We start from the raw sequence: 20,801 nt of genomic DNA, 5'->3' as shown, positions 1-20,801 counted from the left end.
AGGCAGGTTAGTGTGAGTGAAAGTTGCTTCACACAGGGTGGAGGCAGGTTAGGGTGAGTGAAAGTTGCTTCACACAGGGTGGAGGCAGGTTAGGGTGAGTGAAAGTTGCTTCACACAGGGTGGAGGCAGGTTAGGGTGAGTGAAAGTTGCTTCACACAGGGTGGAGGCAGGTTAGGGTGAGTGAAAGTTGCTTCACACAGGGTGGAGGCAGGTTAGGGTGAGTGAAAGTTGCTTCACACAGGGTGGAGGCAGATTAGGGTGAGTGAAAGTTGCTTCACACAGGGTGGAGGCAGGTTAGGGTGAGTGAAAGTTGCTTCACACAGGGTGGAGGCAGGTTAGGGTGAGTGAAAATTGCTTCACACAGGGTGGAGGCAGGTTAGGGTGAGTGAAAGTTGCTTCACACAGGGTGGAGGCAGGTTAGGGTGAGTGAAAGTTGCTTCACACAGAGTGGAGGCAGGTTAGGGTGAGTGAAAGTTGCTTCACACAGGGTGGAGGCAGGTTAGGGTGAGTGAAAGTTGCTTCACACAGGGTGGAGGCAGGTTATTGTGAGTGAAAGTTGCTTCACACAGGGTGGAGACAGGTTAGGGAGAGTGAAAGTTGCTTCACACAGGGTGGAGGCAGGTTAGGGTGAGTGAAAGTTGCTTCACACAGGGTGGAGGCAGGTCAGCTAGAGTGAAAGTTGCTTCACACAGTGTGGAGGCAGGTTAGGGTGAGTGAAAGTTGCTTCACACAGCGTGAAAGCAGGTTAACGTGAGTGAAGGTGGTTAAATTAGTTTAATTCAACTAAAGTTTTTTCTCAGAGACCAAGAGGGCGGTCGGGGCTGCGTCTGAAGAAGAGGCATTACCTTATTGTTAGGGGTCTGACTCTAATATGCAAATAAGATAAGGGGGCCTTGGCGTGTTTTCTGTAGAGAGGAGAGACCACAGTGTAGGGTGGAGATCTTTGTATACATCTGTCATATTTTATCTACGCACCAGCTGACAGTTATAAGCAAGAGTGCGGCCAGCAGCACCACGTGACCTGGATATGATGGGGTGGAGGTAGGAAGACATGCAAAGTTGGCCATAGTATTGATTTTCAGCGTGACTTCCCTCACACTGAGTAGATCGATGAGGTCACATCATTTAGATAATGCAATAGCGTGTGCCTTTGCAGCCCTTTTAGGGGGGTTGAAGATATATTGCACATATACGATGCCATGTGGGCAAGCCATGAACCTACAGCTTTGCAATGTCTATAGAAATATGTTGCAAATATTGCTGAGGGAGTAACTGCATCTTGCAACAGCAGCAGGAGTCCCTCTCCCTCTCTCTCTCTCTCCTCGCCACAGGACAAAAAATCTCACCATCGGAGAACAAATGACTGAACGTGTTACAAATGCAATCGTTCTTCCTTTGACACTCCCCACAGAGAGAAAAATGCCGCCTCCCCCTTCCCTAGCTCCCCCATCATGAAGGATCAGATGAGTACACGCGTTAGTAATGTTGCTGCAACCCTCCCTCTCCCTCTCTCCCTCCCTCCTCTTTCCTTCCCCTTTCTCTCCCCCTTCTCTCATACGCCCCTTCCTTCTCGTTAAAAGAAAAATCCGAGTTGCCGAAGTCCCCCTGATGATCAAATGTCTGGTCTGCATTGACTAGCAGGAGCCGAGGCCATCCACGTGTCTGCTAGAACGCTGCGAGAACCAGTCTCCCGGCCAGAACTATGCAGCCGCTCAAGGAGAAGGGAGAATTCAGCGACCAGACGAGGCGTGAGGGTGTGCTGGAGATGCAGTGAACGGTCACCACTCCAGCGGCTGTGAGGGAGGGTTCTCTAGGGAGTACCACACACCCGCGACGCACAAACCACACCCCCTGTTAGCTGAGTTTTGCTGCTTCGAGAGGAGACTGATCCCAGAAGGGGGTAGTTAGGGGGGGTAGAGAGAGGTTAAGAGAACCTCCCCCTCGCTCGCCAAGCTGCCTGAAACTAAGGGAGAAAAGGGGCAAGCTTGCAGCAAAAGGGTGGCGGGGTTTTCATACCCCTGTTAGCACTTTTCTATCACATATTCGTCATCATCGTGCTGGGGCGTGTAATGGTAAGCAGAAGCGGTTGTGCGTGTGTAGTGGTCATTAGGATTGCCACACTGAAGCGTCTATCACCTGCCCCAGTGCTGCTGGCCTACTCTTCTCTCTCACCGCTCACAGATTTATGGTAAAACGCTCACTATAGTTTTTTCCCCCTACTTTTTTTATTCGTGTCTCTTGTAAAACTATATTTTAACTCTTCATTTATTTATTCATCATTCTCTTGCACACTTGATATTGGTCGCTGATGACGATCCATTGCAGACGATGAGTCACAATAACGTGGCTAATGTTGATCAGACGATAGACTTGAGAATGGTCCAGGACGGACCGAAACGTCGTCGTCCCTTCACCTTCTAGTCTGTGGTCTGGTCAACAATTGACGATCCATTTATTATATATTTTTCCACTTTCTATTTTTGTACGTACAGATATCGTACATGGGGAAAACAGTAGAATGTAGCACCGAGCAGAGTAGCTAAGGCAGAACCCGGCACTTTTAATACAACAAATGGAGTATGTTGTATGATGTGGGTCCTGGGGCCAGATTCACGAAGTAGTTACGCAAGCACTTACGAACCTGGGGCCAGATTCACGAAGTAGTTACGCAAGCACTTACGAACCTGGGGCCAGATTCACGAAGTAGTTACGCAAGCACTTACGAACCTGGGGCCAGATTCACGAAGTAGTTACGCAAGCACTTACGAACCTGGGGCCAGATTCACGAAGTAGTTACGCAAGCACTTACGAACCTGGGGCCAGATTCACGAAGTAGTTACGCAAGCACTTACGAACCTGGGGCCAGATTCACGAAGTAGTTACGCAAGTACTTACGAACGTGTACATCTTTCCTCAATCTTTGACGGCTTTGGTTACATTTATTAAACAGTTTACAAGCATGAAAACTTGCCAATCAACTGTTGTTATTGTTATAAACAGCCTCCTGGTGCTTCGGAGCTCATTAACTGTTTAATAATTGTAAACAAAGCCGCCAAAGATTGAGAAAAGAAGTACAGATTCGTAAGTGTTTGCGTAAGTGCTTTCGTGAATCTGGCCCCTGGTGGCTGGCTCCAGGCCGGCAGCCTCCACATCTGGAGAAGTTACTGAAGTGTTTGGGCAAATAGAATGTAAAATATTTCGTAAAACTGGTGCTACTGCCTTTCTAGTATGTTGGTTAATGGTTTCTTCAGTCGGTTAATACATTTATTCGTAATTTATTTTATTTTATTAAATTTATTCTTCCTACGGTTCTTAGACACATATACACACACACACACACACACACACACACACACACACACACACACACACACACACACACACACACACACATACACACACACACACACACACAGGCAATAAACCTCTCCATTGTTTTTTAACAATATAATTCTCACACATTATCATATGCTAACCATATTTATGTTTCCATGACCAAGTTAACTGCATGCGCCCAAAAATGAATAATGACATTACAAAATATACCGACCAAAGATATTATCTTAGATAAATGTTGGTTTTACCGCAACGATCCAATAGATTATGACAATATCCAATAAGGATATTGTCAGCTAATCATTATTCCGCAATTACGCAAAATACTTTCACGATATGTGTGTTGTAATGGTAGGAAAGAGTCCCTCAGCCTTGGTATATATATATATATATATATATATATATATATATATATATATATATATATATATATATATATATATATATATATATATATATATATATATATATGTGGAACTTGTAGATATGTTTATGCATTATTTAATGGTAAAATTAGTATATGTTACATTATATGAAATGACCCATATTTTTGTTCTTCCTTTAGTTACAGGTAAATTTAACCTGGTCGTTGTGTTAAATTATGTTTGAATATTTTATTGTAGTTATGAAAAGTTAATGTGTGTAGTGAACAGGTTTCTGTGTAGCTTAGCATCTGTTTGAAAATTATGTTCACATTGTATTGTTGCTGGCATGAATATGTTAATTTTGTTCAATATATGTGTGTGTATTAGCATGTATTTTTTAATTTTGTTCAATATATGTGTTGCACAACTAGAGTATATTATTTTTGTTCAACATGAGTATGTTAATTAGCATGTGTTTATAATTGTTTTTCAATTTGTATGTATTAGAATGCTTGTGATACTTGTGTTCAACATGTGTGCCAGCATGAATATGTTCATTTTGTTCAACGTGTGTCATTAGTCACTGTTAAGTGTATGCCAGCATATCGATAGCCAAGTATTAAGTACTTTACTGCTTCCCTAAAGTGTTTTACTTATAAAAGTTGTGTAGTGTTTTTATGTGTTTTATAAAAGTTCTGTTTTGTTTTAATGTTGTTTTATTTTCTCTACACAAGTTATTAAGTTTTATTTGTTGTTTTATTTTCCTTTATTTTCCTTTATTTTCCTGTGTTTTTTTGTGATTTTTTTATTAATCTTCAGATTTAGAATGAACAAAAATTACGAAATTTGTAAATAAGTTTATATAATAGTGAATGAAAATTTATACAATTTTTTTTAAAGAAACTGTTCTTGCTTTAATCTTTCATAATAATTATATATATATATATATATATATATATATATATATATATATATATATATATATACATATATACATATATATATATATATATATATATATATATATATATATACATATATATACATATATATATATATATATATATATATATATATATATATATATATATATATATATATATATATATATATATATATATATATATATATATATATATCCCACCTACGTCAGACCAATACTGAGGTATGCAGCACTACTATCAAAGCAAGCATCAGGATATATAATTTTGAGGTTTCCCCTATGATGCTGGGATTCTCAGCCTCACATTATTTATAGAAAGAATTGTGGCCATGTGGAATTATAACAAGCCAGTTATAGGAACGAGAGGATTGTTATAGCGAATTATAGGAGCTAGAGGAGCATTGTTAGAGCGAATTGTGAAGGTTAGAGGGGATTGTTTAAGGGAATTGTGGAATGGTAAAGAGAATTTTGGAAGCTAACACTATCAAATTCAGGTTGACAATCTACAAGAAGGTTTGAAGACTTCTCTAGGGAACCTATAGCTGGAGGTCGGGAGCTGGAGCTCAACTCCTACATACATGTATATATAGACAGTACATTCACACTTTTGATATGTAATACACAATATGTGTGTGTGTGTGTGTTTTAACTGACTCCTCACCTGTTTTTCTGCTGTCATATTTCCTACATATTTCTTCTATCACACACACACATCTCCGTAGCAGCTGTCTAACTCCCAGGTACCTATTTACTGCTAGGTAAACAGGGCATCAGGGAAGAGAAACTGTCCATTTGTTTCTGCCTCGACTGGGACTCGAACTCGGATCCTTAGGACTATGACCCCAGAGTGCTGTCCGCTCGGCTCTGTGTGTGTGTACTCACCTAGTTGTGCTTGCGGGGGTTGAGCTCTGGCTCTTTGGTCCCGCCTCTTAACTGTCAATCAACTGGTGTACAGGTTCCTGAGCCTATTGGGCTCTGTCACATCTACATTTGAAACTGTGTATGGAGTCAGCCTCCACCACATCACTGCCTAATGCATTCCATCTGTTAACTACTCTGACACTGAAACAGTTCTTTCTAACGTCCCTGTGGCTCATGTGGGTACTCAGCTTCCACCTGTGTACCCTTGTTCGTGTCCCACCCGTGCTAAAGTGTTTGTCTTTGTCCACACTGCCACCCTATGTGTGTGTGTGTGTGTGTGTGTGTGTGTGTAAGAGAGTGCTGGACTACCAAGAGGAGCGATGAACCTCAGCCAAAGCAAGATTCCTACTCAGTGTGATGTCAGTGTAGAGATGTTAGCATCACCCGCCACTGTAGGGGAGACGAGGAGATGCAGGCAGCATCCCCCATCCCCCCACCCCCACCCCCCCACCCCCACCCCCTCCCCCCACAGTAGGGGAAGAGAGAGGGGGGGATACCTCCAGCTTAAGAGGGAGGCGGGGCTGGAAGTGCACTACCCCCAGCTGGAGAGAGAGGGTAAGCTAGACCATTACGGGCTCACCATAGCCCGTGCTGCTTGGAACTTGTTCCGAGTAGCTGAATCTATAATAACAACAGCTGGAATCAGCATGATTGAATGCTACCCATCATACAGAAAGAATATATCATAATCATATCATTTGGAAACACTGAAATATGCCCTTATTAATGTCTTGTGTGATATTAAATTAACATTGATTTTTATTAATTATTTTTTACATCCCTCTAATTGGACGTTAAAGTATGTTAAGTAATACAGGAACATACACACCATACTAGCTACTTATAATTGTATAACTGAGATCCTTGTAGTAAGGGTTTTTAATTTATAATATTCAGTTTTCACAAAGATATTATATCACATGTTGATAAATACAAACATGTCACTAATTATATACGAAGGAGATAGGGAAGTCCTTGTTGGACTTCCTGTGCAGTAAGGAAGATTTTGCTGATCCTTGCAGTGAATTGTAAGAAGGTTAGGTTAGGTCCCGCTGTGGGAGTGTGAGAATTTCTTCACACTCTTGGCTGTAGGAGTGTGAGGTCCTAATTGATCTGGCAGTGTGAGAAATGCTACCTAGTTTGGTAGTGGAGGTATGGGAAGCCCCCGACCAGGTCTGCTTCTGGGAGTGTGGTAGTGTCCTACCAGTTTAGGCTATGGTAGTATGCTAAGCCCATACCTCCAATAGGCTGGCTAGGCGCTCCTGTGGGATCTTCCTTAGCGCGGACTGGTTGCATATGGTCGGCCGACTGCGGGAAATCCTTGAACAAACTGTCTACCGCCGCTATACAAGCGCCTCACGGTATATGACGGCTGTTCCCGACTGTCTAACGATCGAAACTAAATACCGTGGTGCTGTATCTTGCTGGGAGAGACAGTCTTCACTCGTTCCGTCATTCTAAACGAAATTTCAATAAAAAAAAACTAATTTAAATTTGCTAGTTGCTTTTATTATATCTACTTCAGCTGACGGCTCATTGTCATTCACTCTCCGGGTTGACAGCTTGTAACATAACATTTTCTGAGTATTATTATAATTATTAATATTTTAGTTATAATAAAAATAATAAAAATCATATTTGTTTTCAAACAGCTGACTGAGGCTTTTAGAGTTATTTTTAGCATAAATAACTGCACAGTCGAACTATTATTATTATTATTATATATATATATATATATATATATATATATATATATATATATATATATATATATATATATATATATATATATATATATATATATATATATATATATTAGTTAAAAAAAATTGCCGCTGAAAACTTTTCCACAGAACTAGAAATCGTGAATGATAAAGCTAAATATCAGATTATTATAAGTTTGACTTTTGTGGAGAATAAAGTATATAAAGATACTTTAATACCAGTATAGTTAATAAAAATAATAACATTGTAGATGTTGGTTGCTGTAAAACACAATATACATAGTACTGTGAAGATGTTGTATACATAATACTGTGAAGATGTTGTATACATAATACTGTGAAGATGTTGTATACATAATACTGTGAAGATGTTGTATACATAATACTGTGAAGATGTTGTATACATAGTACTGTGAAGATGTTGTATACATAATACTGTGAAGATGTTGTATACATAATACTGTGAAGATGTTGTATACATAATACTGTGAAGATGTTGTATACATAATACTGTGAAGATGTTGTATACATAATACTGTGAAGATGTTGTATACATAATACTGTGAAGATGTTGTATACATAATACTGTGAAGATGTTGTATACATAATACTGTGAAGATGTTGTATACATAATACTGTGAAGATGTTGTATACATAGTACTGTGAAGATGTTGTATACATAGTACTGTGAAGATGTTGTATACATAGTACTGTGAAGATGTTGTATACATAATACTGTGAAGATGTTGTATACATAGTACTGTGAAGATGTTGTATACATAATACTGTGAAGATGCTGTATACATAGTACTGTGAAGATGCTGTATACATAGTACTGTGAAGATGCTGTATACATAGTACTGTGAAGATGCTGTATACATAGTACTGTGAAGATGTTGTATACATAGTACTGTGAAGATGCTGTATACATAGTACTGTGAAGATGTTGTATACATAGTACTGTGAAGATGTATACATAGTACTGTGAAGATGCTGTATACATAGTATTGTGAAGATGTTGTATACATAATACTGTGAAGATGCTGTATACATAGTACTGTGAAGATGCTGTATACATAGTACTGTGAAGATGCTGTATACATAGTACTGTGAAGATGCGTATACATAGCAGCATATATCTCAGCGCCTGTAGCAGCATTATTAATACAGCAAATATTACATGCAAGAAAAATGCCTAACCGAATACATTACAAGCGACCGAAAAAGTAATAAAAGTCTTTATTAATAACATAATACCAGAGGTTGTAATTGTTGTAATGACAGCAGTAATGGTTGTATTTGGAATACAATTATTAGTAGGATTGGTAATAGGATACTACGCTAATGTATTTGAGTATTTTATGAAAAGATTGATCACCTGATTGGTAACGACGGATTAGTAGTTATAATTGTGGTGATACTTGTAGGGGTAGAGTTGTAGTTGTAGCCATGCTGGAAACAGTTGTAGCCATGCTGGAAGCAGTTGTAGCCATGCTGGAAACAGTTGTAGCCATGCTGGAAACAGTTGTAGCCATGCTGGAAACAGTTGTAGCCATGCTGGAAACAGTTGTAGCGATGCTGGAAACAGTTGTAGCCATGCTGGAAACAGTTGTAGCCATGCTGGAAACAGTTGTAGCCATGCTGGAAACAGTTGTAGCCATGCTGGAAACAGTTGTAGCCATGCTGGAAACAGTTGTAGCCATGCTGGAAACAGTTGTAGCGATGCTGGAAACAGTTGTAGCCATGCTGGAAACAGTTGTAGCCATGCTGGAAGCAGTTGTAGCCATGCTGGAAACAGTTGTAGCCATGCTGGAAACAGTTGTAGCCATGCTGGAAACAGTTGTAGCCATGCTGGAAACAGTTGTAGCCATGCTGGAAACAGTTGTAGCCATGCTGGAAACAGTTGTAGCCATGCTGGAAACAGTTGTAGCGATGCTGGAAACAGTTGTAGCCATGCTGGAAACAGTTGTAGCCATGCTGGAAACAGTTGTAGCCATGCTGGAAACAGTTGTAGCCATGCTGGAAACAGTTGTAGCCATGCTGGAAACAGTTGTAGCCATGCTGGAAACAGTTGTAGCCATGCTGGAAACAGTTGTAGCCATGCTGGAAACAGTTGTAGCCATGCTGGAAACAGTTGTAGCCATGCTGGAAACAGTTGTAGCCATGCTGGAAACAGTTGTAGCCATGCTGGAAACAGTTGTAGCGATGCTGGAAACAGTTGTAGCCATGCTGGAAACAGTTGTAGCCATGCTGGAAACAGTTGTAGCCATGCTGGAAACAGTTGTAGCCATGCTGGAAACAGTTGTAGCCATGCTGGAAACAGTTGTAGCCATGCTGGAAACAGTTGTAGCCATGCTGGAGGCAGTTGTAGCCATGCTGGAAACAGTTGTAGCCGTGCTGGAAACAGTTGTAGCCATGCTGGAAACAGTTGTAGCCATGCTGGAAACAGTTGTAGCAAGAGAAATATGGGTTAGTGTGGTGTGATTATTATTAAATGTACATTTTTTTTTATTAAATACTTGTAGTAATAAAAGTAATAATGGGAGTAATTATCGTCGTAGTTGCTGAAGAAGTGAGAGATGAGGGAAAGAGATGTAGAGAAGGTGAGAGATGAGAGAAAGTACAACACTGGTAGATTTAGAAAGTCTACTACTAGTAGATATTTAGATATCTACTACTATTAGATATTTAGATATCTACTACTAGTAGACATTAAGATATCTACTACTAGTAGATATTCAGATATCTACTACTAGTAGACATTTAAATATCGACTACTAGTAGACATTTAGATATCTACTACTATTAGATATTTAGATATCTACTACTAGTTGATATTTAGATATCTACTAGTAGATATTTAGATATCTACTACTAGTAGATATTTAGATATCTACTACTAGTAGATATTTAGATATCTACTACTAGTAGATATTTAGATATCTACTACTAGTAGATATTTAGATATCTACTACAAGCTCTCGGTGCAAGAACAAAAAAGTTTGTTAGGCAAGTGAATTTGTTTGTTTAATTGTTCCCGTTAGAGCAAGTACAGACTGTAATGGTAGCAGCAGTAGTGGTAGTTGGTGCTCAGTACTCAGTACTCAAATGGGCAAAGTGTCTTTCACCCTGATGTCTCTGTTCACCCAGCAGTAAATAGGTGCCTGGGAGTTTGACTGCTGCTACGGGCTGCTTCCTGGGGATGTGTGTAACATGAAGGAGGCCTGGTCGAGGACCGGGCCGCGGGGACGCTAAGCCCCGAAATCATCTCAAGATAACCTCATGATAACGTATTATACACAGAGCATAAACAAGCACTTACGAGCCTGGGGCCAGATTCACGAAGCAGTTACGCAAGCACTTACGAACCTGTACATCTTTTCTCAATCTTTGGCGGCATTGTTTACAATTATTAAACAGTTAATGAGCTCCGAAGCACCAGGAGGCTGTTTATAACAATAACAACAGTTGATTGGCAAGTTTCCATGCTTGTAAACTGCTTAATAAATGTAACCAAAGCCGTCAAAGATTGTGGAAAGATGTACACGTTCGTAAGTACTTGCGTAACTGCTTCGTGAATCTGGCCCCAGGTTCGTAAGTGCTTGCGTAACTGCTTCGTGAATGTGGCCCCAGGTTCGAAAGTGCTTGCGTAACTACTTCGTGAATCGTACCCCTAGTCTATAGAATCCTTGCTGGTCGGTCAGTAAGATATCGTGGCCGTCTTAACCACTGATTTACCCGTCCTTAAAGCACGTCATAATTTGACGTACGCGTTTCTTAAGGCTAAAAACAAATGTGCAAGAAAATGGTAGCGGCTAAAATGGATTAAGTCTCGTTTTCTGTTTGTGGGTCATCTGGTAGGTTAAGTTCGGGCACTTAAGTACGATAAGCACAAGCAATGATTATCTACGTCCAGGGTGATCCCAGACACTCTTAATCGACTCCGCCACGACATGGTTAAAAGAATTGTAACCTGGAGTGCAATAGTCGACTAAGGCAGCGTCTGGGATCAGCCCGGACGTAGGTTCGAACCCTCATTACGGCCCTTGTGGATTTGTGCATTGTTTACCTCCTCTGCCAGAGGCATGATGCTCACCTACTTCGCCTTAGCCTTGTTAACAAATGCTTCAAGTTATTTCTGCCTACCTTCATAGGCTTCAATTTATCTCTGCCTATCTCCATAGGCTTCAAATTATCTCTGCCTACGTCCATAGGCTTCAAACTATCTCTGCCTATCTCCATAGGCTTCAAATTATTTCTGCCTATCTCCATAGGCTTCAAATTATCTCTGCCTACGTCCATAGGCTTCAAATTATCTCTGCCTATCTCCATAGGCTTCAAATTATCTCTGCCTATTCCCATAGGCTTCAAATTATCTCTGCCTACGTCCATAGGCTTCAAATTATCTCTGCCTACGTCCATAGGCTTCAAATTATCTCTGCATATCTCCATAGGCTTCAAATTATCTCTGCCTATCTCCTTAATTTAACAACTAAATCAAACAATAATTGATAAAGAATTTGATAATGGAGACAAAATGCAATAACACTAATAAATATTGACCCCAAAATTATTTCAGTTCGAGGTATATTTGTACTCACCTAATACAGGTGACTGTATTCTGTGACTGTGACTGTATTTGTGTAACTGTATTCAACAATATTTTCATATTAATTAAGCAATGAATCTGAGAATTAATATACACGAGAGCTGAAAACCTGGTCAACTAGGAGCTGTGTTGTTCATGTTTGTTCACATCACACGGGATACAGAACACATTGGCTTTTGTTTCAATGGCCTGGCGCTCAAAAGGCATAAAGGTAAGGAAATGGAACTCACCTGAACGGGTGAAAAGGCCACCTGAACACCTCTCTCTATCTCTACTAATTACGGCGGCTGCGTACGCTCCCGTGACGCCAAAGTTATCCCTTGAGCGTCAAGGCCTTGTCATCAGAGTCCCACTTAGAGTCATCGTCGTCAGCTCTCGGCAAACTTTCTGTGAAAGGTGAAGCCGCAACCCTGAATTACCTTACTTGAGATAACAAATTATGATAACTGATTCAAGAAAGTGATCGGGAGACACCGGGGTAGACGGGTCTTCAAAATAAGTGTGCTTATTAAAGACGATAATCACAGTTATTATCGCAGTTATTGGTCGTGATTGTGGGTAATTAGTGTCGTTGATGAGTAGGTTCAGAGGCCAGATTGTACCTACAATCGCTTGTGTGCGCGTTTTCTGTGCTTTTGGTGATCTTGTTATCATTTTTGTAATGCTTTATAAGGGGTTGTTAGCTGTGGTTGTTCATTTATTAGGTACTTGTGATCCCTTACAATGATCTTTGTTCAGTCTGTGTCGACACTTTTTTAACGGGGTCTAGGATTGAGGTTCCTTATGCAACGGGAAGATAAGGGCTACTATCGGATATCAGATCATTTGAAGCCTAAACCCAGATACTGATTTGTTTAATGAGCTCTCTCTCTCTCTCTCTCTCTCTCTCTCTCTCTCTCTCTCTCTCTCTCTCTCTCTCTCTCTCTCTCTCTCTCTCTCTCTCTCTCTCTCTCTCTCTCTCTCTCTCTCTCTCTGGAAGAATGCACATTCCGTAACAGAGGGCGTGGATTAGATCAAATTATATACATAAAAACTTAAAACTTGGCGCTTAAAATTACACTCTTATCGGCAAAGATATAATTATATTAGTTACATCAATTAGTGTAGCTTTGCAACATTTTAGCCAATGGGTTATCAACATTTTTCTGTTCAACAAATATGTTGTATTGGATCACTCGAGCTCATGAAGCAGGAAGCCTCTGAACACGTGGTTGAAATGCTTCAATTCTTGAGTTTCCGTTGAACCTGAAGAGGCACAATCGCTTCTGAAGCCCACTTGAGGTTCGTTGGGGGAGGCGGGGGGACCAGCAAGTGTCTCTGGACCCTTTCCCAGGAGGTGGAATAGGTTCTGTGTTGTGGAACGAGGCTGAGAAGATGGATCTTGATGTCCCCTTTCCTAGTCCTTTCCCTTCAAACTCGGAGAAATTCAGCTTGTGTCTCTCTCTCTCGGGGTAAAAAGCCTCTCTCCACGCCATGTACCCGGCTCCTGGCTCCTCTAATTTAACCCCAAAGCTGGTGTTTTCTTGCTAACTAGACCTGGTGCGCCTTCGCCCACTCCTCGACCACCTCTAAGAAAAGAAAAAGAGGAGACGCTTGAGCGGTTCTTGCTGTAGAGGACCAGCCCGCTCTGGTGCTCACTTAGTTGTGCTTGTGGGGTTTGAGCTCTGGCTCTTTGGTCCTGTCTCTCAACTGGTGTACAGGTTCCTGAGGCTACTGGGCTCTATCATATCTACACTTGAAACTGTGTATGGCGTCAGCCTCCACCACATCACTGCCTAATGCATTCCATTTGTCAACCACTCTGACACTGAAAAAGTTCTTTCTAATATCTCTGGTGGTGGTGGCGATGCTTGTTGGGGGTTGATGGTTGTTGAAGTGATGGGTGTTGTTGTAGTGATGGTAGCTGTTGTTAAAGATTCGCTACTTGGAACTAAATGTCCCAAGTAGCACGGGCTATGGTGAGCCCGTAGTATGGTGGTAGTTGCCGTGGCTGTAATAGCTAGCCGTGTGGGTTGACCCCTCACCATTACAACCCCTCCCTCTCTGTCAATCACGTCGGGTCGCTAATCCACAATTACCGAATAAATATTTCTCGTGATTTAACATTTCCCATATCTTGGAAAATCCAAGAAATTTTATGAGAAAGAAGCAGAATATTTTGCACATTTTGTATCACACTGATTATATAAGAAGAATTGCAATCCAGGCCGTTGCAGATACGGTTTCTATCTGTGTTCGGATAGTTGTATTAATTGGATCCGGATGAAATATGCATGTCATGCTTGGGTGAAAATGTATATCGCAACACTCCGCTCACACTCAAACGAAATGGTTTATAATCCGAAATTTTTATACAATAATTCAAACACTGAATTAGTATTATGACCTAGGTAATGACATTGAAAATTTGAATGTGTAATGGAATGCTCGACGAATTGGTGACAAGACTGAGGCTGAATTTATATAATGTATGTAATTTATATAATTTCATGTTAAGATTATAGAAGGAAGGGCTGACTATATAGTAACATGCTTACACACTTCTATACATCTTATTCATAACATGTTATACTAAGGAAATCACTAAGAAAGGAAACATGATATATCAATAAGAAAATTAAAGCACCGAGGGGATTCGAACCCTCGATCTTCTTTGGGAGTTCCGAGATCAACGATTCGAATCCGCTCATTCTTCCAATTGATTTTTTTTACCATTTTATGCATAGTTAAAAATGTTGAATCGAACCAAACACTCTAATAATCATCAAATATCATCAAGTACTCATCATCCACACAATTTTTGGATTCAAATGAATCCAAATTACAAAATATGATCATAGACAAATGTATTAAAAGAAAGCATGCATCATTAATTATTGAAACAATTAATTAGTTCTTAAAAATGACTGATAATTGGTGAACTAACATTACTAACATAGTGACGTTAGTTGACTATGCCAAGTGACGTTACCAGCTAATGTTTATACATCAATATATATGTTAAATGCCTAGCATTTAACATATATATTGTTAAATGCTAGGCTTTTCCAATGAGTACCAGAGTACCTTCCTGGTTTAGATGGTTTTCTTCTGTGGTAGGCTGGTTATTCTCCTCCCACGTTCAGGGCTAGAGGGAGGTGGGTGTTAGTGATTAACGTGGGTGTCAGTGATTAGCGTGGGTGTCAGTGATTAGCGTGGGTGTTAGTGATTAACGTGGGTGTCAGTGATTAGCGTGGGTGTTAGTGATTAACGTGGGTGTCAGTGATTAGCGTGGGTGTTAGTGATTAACGTGGGTGTCAGTGATTAGCGTGGGTGTTAGTGATTAACGTGGATTTCAGCGATATATGTGAGGGCCAGAAGCGTATATTGGTGTCAGATATTACTGTGGGGTGTCATTTATTGTTGTGGGTGTCACATATTGCTGTGGGTGTCAGGTACACCTGAGAGGAAACAGACATTACTGTGATGACCAGAGATTAACATAGGAGATCAGAAGTTAACATGGGTTTCACAGATTATCTTAGGGGTCAGAGATTAGCATGGGTGTCAGAGATTAGCATGGGTGTCATAGATTAGCATGGGTGTCAAAGATTAGCATGGGAGTTAAGGATTGTACAACACACATATACATGCATTATAAAATACCATTCATTATAAATGTAATGAATGTGTATTAAACGTATAATAATTAATTGCTGATGTATTAAATATACATCAAATAAATGTACATGAGTTTTATACATATACCTAAATTATATACATTTATTTTAATTATATAAATATACAGGACTCAGAGATATATACACGGACGACGAACATATTGTATAGGAGCTAGATGTATACATAAGAATATACAGGAGCTATCATGTATACACCTTGGTGAACGAAAAGTACACAAGCCTTGAAGGTACTCGATATATATACATATACAGTATACATAAAATAACCTTGAACGTGACTGAGAGAGAGTACAAGAGAATTTCGAACAGGCGAGCCGTGAGCTCTGTATAAACTGTGTAGTGGAAATTAGTGTAGTTGTGTTCGAAATAAGCTTAATCTGGCTTCAGCTAGAGTTCGAATTAGGCTTCGTGTACGAATCAGGCACAGTGGAGCCTTGCTACAGTGTTCGAATCGAGCTTGGTCAGGGCCTTGGCTACAGTGTTCGAATCGAGCTTGGTCGGGGTCCTTGGGTACAGGGTTCGAATCTCATTTTGTGTCGTCTTCATATCGTCTCTTCCGTGACAAAAAAAGCTAGAATTACAAGATATAATTATGTTAATGAACTTAAAAATGATATGCGTTCGTTTTTATAAAAATGCGTTTAACAGCGTTCAAGAACAATACATACGTTATAAACGCTCTATAAGAGTGAACGCACTATCAGCGATCTCCCCACATTCATATATTGTATACAATATAAAAAGATATATAGGTTAATTATCAAAAAAACACTAAGCCAGTGACTAGGCTTCGCTTATAAATAATATAAACACATAATAGAACTGAGATCATTTTTTTATCCCTATGCAATCAAATTGGTCATAAGAACATAAGAACAAAGGTAACTGCAGAAGGCCTATTGGCCCATACGAGGCAGCTCCTATCTATAACCACCCAATCATAAGAACAAAGGTAACTGCAGGAGGCCTATTGGCCCATACGAGGCAGCTCCTATCTATAACCACCCAATCCCAATCATCAATCCCACTCATCAATCCCACTCATAATCAAAATTAAATTAGCATAATCTAAAAAAAAAAGAATTAAAAATGCAATGGTACTTAGCTCTGATCTGTTGTAAAATGTATATGTGAGCCGAGGCTTCTTATTGAATCTTGTTTTGTTCATATTTAATGAAGACTGATTCAAGCTCCATTCATTTACCTGTTGGAAGTTTAACATATTAACACATTGTATAAAATGAATTAGAATAATTATAAAGAAAATGCAATTAATTGAACTGATTCATGTAATCTATTGAACTGGTTCATATAACCTATTGAACTGGTTCATATAACCTATTGAACTGATTCATATAACCTATTGAACTGGTTCATATAACCTATTGAACGGTTCATATAACCTATTGAACTGATTCATATAACCTATTGAACTGGTTCATATAACCTATTGAACTGGTTCATATAACCTATTGAACTGGTTCATATAACCTATTGAACTGATTCATATAACCTATTGAACTGGTTCATATAACCTATTGAACTGGTTCATATAACCTATTGAACTGGTTTATGTAACCTATTGAACTTGTTCATATAACCTATTGAACGGTTCATATAACCTATTGAACTGATGCATATAACCTATTGAACTGGTTCATATAACCTATTGAACTGGTTTATGTAACCTATTGAACTGGTTCATATAACCTATTGAACTTGTTCATATAACCTATTGAACTGGTTCATATAACCTATTGAACTGATTCATATAACCTATTGAACTGATTCATATAACCTATTGAACTGGTTCATATAACCTATTGAACCGATTCATGTAACCTATTGAACTGGTTCATATAACCTATTGAACTGATGCATATAACCTATTGAACTGGTTCATATAACCTATTGAACTGATTCATATAACCTATTGAACTGGTTCATGTAACCTATTGAACTGGTTCATATAACCTATTGAACTGGTTTATGTAACCTATTGAACTGGTTCATATAACCTATTGAACTGGTTCATGTAACCTATTGAACGGTTCATATAACCTATTGAACTGGTTTATGTAACCTATTGAACTGGTTCATATAACCTATTGAACTGGTTCATATAACCTATTGAACTGATTCATATAACCTAGTTGGCTTCTGATTTAAGAGTGAAAGTTATTCCACACAATTGTTGATACAATAAATTTCATAAACTTAAGTTAACTGTAAATATATCAATCAAATGATAGTTACGTAGCTGTATATCATCTTTATTTCTTCGGCATGATAACATTAGTTGATTGATTACTAAATTAACTATCCTTAAGTTAATGTTATTTTGTGATATCTGGTTGAAAATACAGCAGGTACAGCTACGACTGTGTACCACAAGTGGTACCATAGATGTGGTACTGATATGAAGACAGGAATGGTACCATGTTATCATGATGAGGTAGTATCATGATGAATTTGTTTTTCTGTAAACGGAATTCTCGGGTACACTAAAAAAAATCGATTCCGTGTTTCACATTATCGTCAATAACTCACTGTGTTAACGTAATTAAACGTAATGAAATCTAACCTTGGGGGAAAGCGTTGTTTGGTCTAACGAATGTTACGATATATCGTATCGTGTTATTTCATCGAATAAAGGCACGATTATTTAAGTCATACGTTCATTATTACAGGAAGAACGAGGTTAACAACCATGGAGGTCGTTAACGGTCAGCACGGTATGGCTCGTCCGGTGGCGGGAATTTCTGCTAGCCAATCAGAACCACCGGGCGAGGTAACGTGTGCTGGCCGGAGCATGTGGAGAGACAGACATCTACTCCCCTCCATTGAGTCAACAGGCTGTCGTACCGTTTGGATGTGTGACCAACGGACCCAACTGTTAGTGTGCTCCACCCTCATGAAGGAAGAGGACCTCGAGGCATGGTCGACGTTCTTGAAAGTTATGGAAGATAACAGCTTTGAGATTTAGAGGTCGGCGTGGAGGTAACGCGCTGATTTTCCTGATAGCGGTACAAATTGCAGGAAAGTAGATGATTTATAAGTGGGAAGATCAATAGGACAAGAGACGACCGTAGCATAGTCGTAATATCTCTCTCTATATATTTAACTGTACTTGTGTACAATGCACACATATATATATATATATACATGTAAAATATTGTATATAAGGTGATTAGAGATATATCACAATATATCCATGATGAAGTTTTATACCATCTTATTTTCTTGTCCTTTGTCAGACCTCAGCACAAAGTGTGTCGCACCTGACAACAGGTCCGGCTGAGCTGACACCTGTTCAGATTCATGTACCCGTTGTAGTACAACGAAGCATTAGGATAAACATTCAGAATAAACCTAAATTAAATGTGTTGGGTTGTCAACAGTTCGATCCCAACACGAAGCCTGGTGCTATTTTTTTTTTAGAATTCCATTCGCACGGCCCCGGCGTCCCACGAAGTCTCCTGAATTATGTAACATATGTAATTATGACTTATTTCTTGTATTTTGTTTGTATTAAGATTAGGTAGTTCTTCCTAGTCATAGTTTCCTTGCTATCAGTGCTTCATTCCTCAGACCTTGCAGACGTATCACCTCTTCAAGTTCCAGTATACCTGGTTGATACCTGGTTGATGGGGTTCTGGGAGTTCTACTCCCCAAGCCCGGCCCGAGGCCAGGCTTGACTTGTGAGAGTTTGGTCCACCAGGCTGTTGCTTGGAGCGGCCCGCAGGCCCACATATACCTGCTTGATGGGGTTCTGGGAGTTCTTCTACTCCCCAAGCCCGGCCCGAGGCCAGGCTCGACTTGTGAGAGTTTGGTCCACCAGGCTGTTGCTTGGAGCGGCCCGCAGGCCCACATACCCACCACAGCCCGGTTGGTCCGGCACTCCTTGGAGGAATAAATCTAGTTTTCTCTTGTTTAGTATGTTTATTGAGTATGTTTTTAAGTATGTTTATCGAGACGAGAAAGAGATACATCTCAAAGGGATAGAGTAGCTTAGGCTATTTCTACCCTTATCTTTTATAGCCTGGTTAATATCGCAGCCTATCCTCATAAACAATTGTCAAATTTTCGTTATTCTATCCTCGAACCATGATTATGAAGGGGATGGGAGCCGGTCGGCCGAGCGGACAGCACACTGGACTTGTGATCCTGTGGTCCTTGGTTCGATCCCAGGCGCCGGCGAGAAACAATGGGCAAAGTTTCTTTCACCCTATGCCCCTGTTACCTAGCAGTAAAATAGGTATCTGGGTGTTAGTCAGCTGTCACGGGCTGCTTCCTGGGGGTAGAGGCCTGGTCGAGGACCGGGCCGCAGGGACACTAAAGCCCCGAAATCATCTCAAGATAACCTCAAGATACCTCTAAAGTGGAATATTGTTGCACACTAACAACCCCATTTAGAGGTGAAGAAATAGCTGACCTAAGGAGCATGCAAAGATTCTTTACTGCTAGAATCCACTCTATAAGTCATCTTAATTATTGGGACCGATTAATTTCAAAATCTGTATTCTCTAGAGCGCAGGGGAGAGAGATACATAATAATATACACGTGGAAGATATTAGAGGGACTGGTTCTAAATCTCAACAGGGAGATTACATCTCATGAAACCAGGAGGCATGGCAGGATGTGCAAAACAGCTCCTATAGAAAAGCAGAGGTGCAGTAAGTACGCTGAAGGAGAACTGATATGAACATCAAGGGCCCGAGACTGTTCAACACTTTCCCGCTACATATAAAATACATATATGGCCGACCCCTCACAGTGTTCAAGGGAGAACTCTACAAAACACCTTCAAACAATACCTGATTAACCAGGCTGTGATTCATACGGCAGGCTGCGAGCAGCCACGTCCAACAGCCTGGTTGACCAGACGACCAATTGAGAGGCCTGTGACCGGGCCGCAGGGCCGGTGATCCCCGGAAATTCCACAAGATAGACACAAGGCAGGTATTGGCAACACTGCAAAACCAGAAATCGTGTCATTTCACTTAACGAAATTCGAATTTATTTATCTAATATAAAACCTTAAATTACTCCAAGGATACGCCGTAGGGAACGATATCCATCCGTTGAGAATGCGTTGAAGTTTAACTATACACCCAATTCTAATAAATACAACTAATTTGCATTCTAGAAAATACAGTTTTTAGTTGTATTTTAGAAAATACATTTTTTGAGCTGCATATGGCAACAACATCTACAGGATT

General features: G+C 39.9%; 1 protein-coding gene across 1 annotated transcript; it reads left to right on the top strand.

The window, feature by feature from the left end:
* The first annotated feature begins 8,738 nt into the window (after positions 1-8,738).
* Positions 8,739-9,555, top strand: LOC138356683 (microtubule-associated protein 4-like). Its single transcript, XM_069312878.1, has 2 exons — positions 8,739-9,506; positions 9,550-9,555. The coding sequence occupies exons 1-2, from the start codon at positions 8,739-8,741 to the stop codon at positions 9,553-9,555; spliced, it is 774 nt and encodes a 257-aa protein (XP_069168979.1).
* Positions 9,556-20,801: the final 11,246 nt, after the last annotated feature.

This window comes from Procambarus clarkii, chromosome 73 (genome assembly GCF_040958095.1).
Source record: "Procambarus clarkii isolate CNS0578487 chromosome 73, FALCON_Pclarkii_2.0, whole genome shotgun sequence".
Taxonomy (NCBI): domain Eukaryota; kingdom Metazoa; phylum Arthropoda; class Malacostraca; order Decapoda; family Cambaridae; genus Procambarus; species Procambarus clarkii.
This window is presented reverse-complemented; position numbering and strand designations above follow the sequence as displayed.